This window comes from Botryllus schlosseri, chromosome 2 (assembly GCF_051294905.1).
Source record: "Botryllus schlosseri isolate E-star chromosome 2, Bs_hap1, whole genome shotgun sequence".
Lineage (NCBI taxonomy): Eukaryota > Metazoa > Chordata > Ascidiacea > Stolidobranchia > Styelidae > Botryllus > Botryllus schlosseri.
Genome location: NC_137237.1, coordinates 38,446,746 through 38,453,494, shown reverse-complemented (window position 1 = coordinate 38,453,494; position 6,749 = coordinate 38,446,746). Strand labels below are relative to the sequence as shown.

Genomic DNA, 6,749 nt, shown 5'->3' with positions numbered 1-6,749 from the left:
CTTTTATAAATTAGTACAGGTATAGGCAGACAACATACTGCGTGAGCATGAACATACTGCGAATTAGAAGTAGCACTTCGTTACTGATCATAAACTTAACAATAATTCAACATCTGTGGAATTAAACATTCCCTTCCTTGTCTGATTGGTGCACAACAAGGAAGATCAAAATTCAAAGTCTTACATCCCAGAGCTGCATCAGAAAAATGAAAGGCCACGTAGCACACTGATATGATCAACTTCACAGTATTCGTTATGACTCTATTGTGACCCCGGTTGTGCTGTAGATGAAGCAACGTAACTTTTAATCTTTTCATAAACCTCCTCAGCTACCTTCGGAGCGATATCTTGACCAGCTTGAAACGCGACTGGCTTACCGTCGCACAATAGGTCGATGACTTGCCTGTTTCACAAACATTAAACAAACCATTAGTCTTTCATTGTATCGACAACATCCAATTCATATAAATCAATTATCCCTAACTGTTTTTTCAGTACGACACCATGAGCAACGAACCAGGTAACAAACTCGACCCTTTCGTCACCGACCACTTTATTATTTAAGCAATGATTAAATTCAAATCGCAGCTGATTCCATATGCGAGCTATGATTCTAATCGAATCAGGTATATCCAATTTCATTCAATATCATAAGTATTTCAATCTACTGCGATATGAAGCTGCCTGCTGACTGAAATGAAACTTCAGCGGAACATATTTAATCGAATTCAAATTTCGATCCTGGACGAAACGCCGATGCAGCATTTCAGAACTATTGGTAAAGACGTGAGTGGCAGACATATTATAATGAAACCATGGGAAGTACCGTCAAACTTTCGAAATCGGAAAATGGCTGCGGGAAGTAACGCGATGAATAACCGCACTCTAAAAACTGGGCCCACCTTTTAAGGTGTTTCAAAAAAAACCTTAAAAAGAGGGGGGAAATTTTCGACCTTTTTTACCTGGTGGTTATTTTCCCACCTCCACTTGAGGTGGGTGATTTCACACCTCTATCCGGATACCGGATATCCGATACCAACCCATCCTATTCCTATCCTCATGAAATACGCAGAACAGCCTTATATAATGCCTCACATGTTAACATGACATTCGATTTATTAGCAACAATTCAATTATGCCAATACACCAGGAGAGACAGAACGAAAAGATGTACAGATTGTACACAACGAGATGGAACGAAAAGATTGAAGGTGAAGGTGTGGAGACAAGTCTTTGAAATGATTTCAATGAAATCAACACACCCAACCCAGAGAAATGCATGCACCAAAAGATCTCATATTTGGTACTGCATTTCACGGAGTTTGTTTTTCACAGTATCTGTAATGAGTACACCAGGCAAACATTCCAGAATAACTGACAAGAAAGTCAGAGTATTTTTAATTTTGGAGGAAAATTCCATATCAAAGATCCAGTGAATTGACATCATTACTGCCAATGCCTCATGAAAGCTATGGATGTTCATCACCTGCGCCCCATCAAAACAGACTTTCCACTCCTCCTTCGCAGTATTGAAGCACATGACGGGATATCCAGACTTGGGTGTCTGTTAGTAAGCGAAAAAGAAACAGGTCAATACTCACACACTTTCTCGATCAGTTTTCAGTCACCATATCTATATTTAGTGTATAGCAATGCCGATTTGGCAGAGACTCCGGTAATAAAATTATAATCTCATTGCTGAAATTTTTTCAAATATAATTCTGCTTCAAGTTCTTTTCCGAATCAAATTTGGCAAACATTGTGTGACCCTATTCGACTAGATTAGTTGTTGAAATTGTCCGCATTAGTAACATTGACGAATATTCATACCTTCTCATCAACCAGTAAAAAACTGGGAAATTCTTCATTGAATATGGTAGGTAAAGCAGCCATCCAGCCAAAATCTTGAGATTCTGTACAAAATCAAGTGAAGAGGTCACTGACCACAAACTCATTAATATATGTTTCAAGGTGAACAGCTTCACTAATTTACGAGTGCTGTAAGGCGGAATAGGTATATATATATACCTCGTGGCAACTTCGAAATTGGCTCGCGGTTCAATTTACTATCCTTATACGAATAAAGCCGTTATAAATGTATTACTAAGTATAGGCCTACGTGACGGGACTTTGCAGAAAGACATATTGTCACACTCGTTCACGTGACTTACTATAGCAATTCACGGCTGGTACAAAAATATTACGCAGGTTACATTGCAACAAATTATGTCTGACAGTAGAAAGAAAAGACGTACTCGTCAAGATTTTGATGTTTTGTGGGACTTTCTCTGGACGGATATCGAAAATGAAACGGGTGCTGTTCGACATGTTCAAAATCTTTCTCCTCAGATCAACTCTGCAACAATCATCGCATCCCTCCTTGTGGCAAATCAATTTCAATTCTTCATGGACCTGAAAAAATCAGCCAATGGATATTAGATAATTGAACGTTTGAGATTATGATGCAATGTGTTATACCCAGCGCGCATCCTGAAAGATCGGATATTCTTCTAGCACCTGTCTTGTCAACATGCCAGACTTGAGGTCTTTTCTTCGGGATTTAAACGTACGCTTCATTCGATCAATCATTTTTGTAGCATCAGGATTCTTTTTAGTAAATTGCTCTTTCATAAAATTTTTATGAGCAAGGTTGGTGCCGTTGTCTTCAAATGAATAAGGCGAAAGAAACTGCAAAGAATTCAATTAAAGAAATATGCATTGAGTCAAAAATCTCGCTAATAATTACCTCAAAATCAACGCGTGGTACTTTACATCTAGTGACAGTTGCTTTGTCGTCATCCACAACGCAGGCCTTCCTCTTTTTGGCACCATGTTTAATTCTCATTCGCACAACATCTGCTTCTTTGGAATCGCGACGCCATTCTTTAAATTTTGATTTTAGCGGATTTTTCCACGATGCCTGAAGTGCATCGTTTCGAGAATAAAGTCACAAAAATCTCATCCATACAGCAATAACTCACATAACGGCATCCATCCTTGAATAATATCCTGTCTTGCAACACAGGATACTTACTGACCATGGCTGAAAGAGCTTTGTTATATTGGAATGCAGATAGATACCTGCTTGAAATAAATGGGTAATATATTGCTAGAAGGAAAATTCTTTTCGTAAAATGCTTTGAGCAATACCTGCCATATCTCCGCAAGTCTTTGAAAAGACAGGTGAGAATATCTCTACGAAGTTTTCTATCAATATGAAACTCCGTCAGCTGTTGATACGATTCCAAAGCATGTTCAAGCTTTTTGGGTAACGAAAATGTGTATTCAGTCGGCCACTTCAGTTTTGCCTCCCCGTCACTTACGGTAGGTTTGATGAGCGGTGTGTTGGTAGCTGGTGGCTTCATTACATCTTAATAAAAGAATCAAACAGCTTTACTATACACGCTGAAGTGCGATATAGTGCATATATATATCGAGCAAGTGAGAGCTATGCTATGGATCAGTGGTTCCCAACCTTTTTCAACCCATCGCCCTCTTTTCAAGGTCAACACCAATCATCGCCCCCCTAATTTTGTGTACCAATTGGGCATACAAACTGTAATCACCGGCGGGTTGACTAAAAAAAGGTCAGCCGTTTTGACGCGTCACCGCCCCCTTCGCTATTCCCCCCATGCTATCCCGTAAATGCCGAGCGACAAGCGGGGAATCCACAGATTACAGATTTCCTAAATTGGCAGGACTCAATACAAAAAAGGGAGGGTTTTCGACCCCTCAGGCTACTGTAGTCGCATGTATTTTTGTGTGCGACAGTTACTGGGACAAATTGTGGAGCTATATTACAATTATAATACTACTCGAGTAGTTGACATAGGCGGCATTGACAAAATAGATACACCCATACATTACTATACACACCACAACTATTGTTTCCAATGTCACTGGATGAAAGATTGGCGCCAACACCGCTATCCGATTGCACCGCACTGAAACGATCGGAATCAGAATCTGCGTTTTCCCTTGAGCATCGACGATCTTAAAAGATGCGTATTGCTAGTATAACATAAGAACCTACAATATTGGCCAAATATACAAACCGCTGTTCGATTGCGCCGCACTGAAACGATCGAAATCAGAATCTGCGCTTTCCCTTGAGCATCGACGATCTTAAAAGATGTGTGTTGCTAGTATAACATAAGAACCTACAATATTGGCCAAATATACAAACCGCTGTTCGATTGCGCCGCACTGAAACGATCGAAATCAGAATCTGCGTTTTCCCTTGAGCATCGACGATCTTAAAAGATGTGTGTTGCTAGTATAACATAAGAACCTACAATATTGGCCAAATATACAAACCGCTGTTCGATTGCGCCGCACTGAAACGATCGAAATCAGAATCTGCGTTTTCCCTTGAGCATCGACGATCTTAAAAGATGTGTGTTGATAGTATAACATAAGAACCTACAATATTGGCCAAATATACAAACCGCTGTTCGATTGCGCCGCACTGAAACGATCGAAATCAGAATCTGCGTTTTCCCTTGAGCATCGACGATCTTAAAAGATGTGTGTTGATAGTATAACATAAGAACCTACAATATTGGCCAAATATACAAACCGCTGTTCGATTGCGCCACACTGAAACGATCGAAATCAGAATCTGCGTTTTCCCTTGAGCATCGACGATCTTAAAAGATGTGTGTTGCTAGTATAACATAAGAACCTACAATATTGGCCAAATATACAAACCGCTGTTCGATTGCGCCGCACTGAAACGATCGAAATCAGAATCTGCGTTTTCCCTTGAGCATCGACGATCTTAAAAGATGTGTGTTGATAGTATAACATAAGAACCTAAAATATTGGCCAAATATACAAACCGCTGTTCGATTGCGCCGCACTGAAACGATCGAAATCAGAATCTGCGTTTTCCCTTGAGCATCGACGATCTTAAAATATGTGTGTTGCTAGTATAACATAAGAACCTACAATATTGGTCAAATATACAAACCGCTGTTCGTTTGCGCCGCACTGAAACGATCGAAATCAGAATCTGCGTTTTCCCTTGAGCATCGACGATCTTAAAAGATGCGTGTTGCCAGTATAACATAAGAACCTACAATATTGGCCAAATATACAAACCGCTGTTCGTTTGCGCCGCACTGAAACGATCGAAATCAGAATCTGCGCTTTCCCTTGAGCATCGACGATCTTAAAAGATGCGTGTTGGTAGTATAACATAAGAACCTACAATCTTGGCCAAATATACAAACCGCTGTTCGTTTGCGCCGCACTGAAACGATCGAAATCAGAATCTGCGCTTTCCCTTGAGCATCGACGATCTTAAAAGATGCGTGTTGCTAATATCCCAAGGAGAATATTGGTTGATTATACAAACCACTATCCGATGAACTGATGCGATGGGAATCTGTTTTTTTCTTGTCAGCATAGTCACCGAGGGGCGGCAGCATTATCAAAGGGGTCTCAACATGAAGTTGTGGAATGTGTTCTGTAATTAATAAAGTGGCATAGATTATTTAGTCTACGTCCAACTTTCAATTTGGCTTAAGGCAAATTCACGGTAATGTTTGACTGGCCTTGCCGGGCAATAAATTGGATAAAACAGGTATCAATAGCGAGCTGCCGCTGTACTGATGCCAAAATATAAATTTTATTCCGCTCATGGTCTTGGAACCCTCAGAATCACCCACAAGTTTTTCAATGGCATAGAGACGCAACAATGATGTCTGACGAAAAGATAGCGTAGCTCAGAAACAAATGAGTGGCTGCGTTATGAGAGTGCTCAGCTGGCTTCGCGGCAATTTCACTGCTGTTTACTCATGACGAATGTCGTAGGGCCCGATCGGACATTGAATCGACTTTTCAATAGAACAGGGCTAAGAACTAGAACTACTGAATTTTCAAACTCCCCAACTAGAGCTGGAGCTACCAGTATTGGAAGATTAAATTACCCTGCAGGCATAGGCGCCGACTTACGAGGTTACGAGGTGGCGCAGCCACCTCGTGACCATATTTACGAGGTGGCGGCCACCTCGTACAAAATGCCCAAACGTCCAAGTGATTTGTGACCAATAACTAATAATCACGCGACCTGGTTAGAGACGTCGTCGAGTTCGATACGCGCATGTGCCAGGCGCGAAGCCAGGGGGCTTTCGGGGACCGAAACCTTTTGAAACGCGAAACCACGTCATTTTGAAACGACCATTCTAACTCTAATATTCAGTTGCAATCCAATAATTGTATTATCATTGTTTCACGGGTCGATTTACGAGAAGCATGTTGTCAATTAGGGAGAAGATTCTGTGATGATCTCCCGCTGAGATGGTCGCGAAATTAGGTCATTCATTCCCGTGCGCTTGGCAATCGTCGCTAGCCGATTTATCGCGTCTCTAACAAGCCTGCATCTGCAATAGGCCCAGTTCTGTTCACACTTCACCATCGCTTGCCTGCGCAATCGCATCTGTATTGGCGGCTTCGGCCTGGCGTACACGATATCATCGCTGGTATATACATTATACATGAGCAATGAGCTTGAGCATCTGCGATAGGCCTGGTGCGAAAGATACCATTGCTGGCTTACCTATCGCGTCTCGGACCTAGCATGCTTTGGATTCTATCTCTCGCTGGTTTGGAGACAATGCGGTCGAGTTTACGCTAATTGGTGATTGTTTTATGTTACATTGATTAAAGAGCGACATCGCAAAACTGAATAACATCGAATCGCTGCAAAGAGACTTTAACGTGCGTAATTGATTCCCGCTAATACT

General features: G+C 41.2%; 1 protein-coding gene across 1 annotated transcript; it reads right to left on the bottom strand.

Annotated features, from left to right (window-relative positions):
- Window positions 1–689: 689 nt before the first annotated feature.
- On the bottom strand, window positions 690–2,883 carry LOC145434603 (uncharacterized). The gene is made up of 4 exons (XM_080311946.1): window positions 2,747–2,883; window positions 2,256–2,688; window positions 1,831–1,913; window positions 690–1,564 (listed from the first exon to the last, which is right to left on the bottom strand). Exons 2-4 carry the CDS (start codon window positions 2,326–2,328, stop codon window positions 1,295–1,297), a joined length of 426 nt encoding a protein of 141 aa, XP_080168072.1. The 5' UTR covers window positions 2,329–2,688; window positions 2,747–2,883; the 3' UTR covers window positions 690–1,294.
- Between the last annotated feature and the right edge of the window lie 3,866 nt (window positions 2,884–6,749).

Excerpts from the sequence above, each read along its gene's own strand:
- LOC145434603 (XM_080311946.1), bottom strand. The coding sequence starts at position 2,328 with ATGTCGAACAGCACCCGTTTCATTTTCGATATCCGTCCAGAGAAAGTC. Across the intron at positions 1,914-2,255 it reads AAACATCAAAATCTTGACGA|AATCTCAAGATTTTGGCTGG; the intron begins GTACGTCTTTTC and ends GATTTTGTACAG. Across the intron at positions 1,565-1,830 it reads TTTTACTGGTTGATGAGAAG|ACACCCAAGTCTGGATATCC; the intron begins GTATGAATATTC and ends GCTTACTAACAG.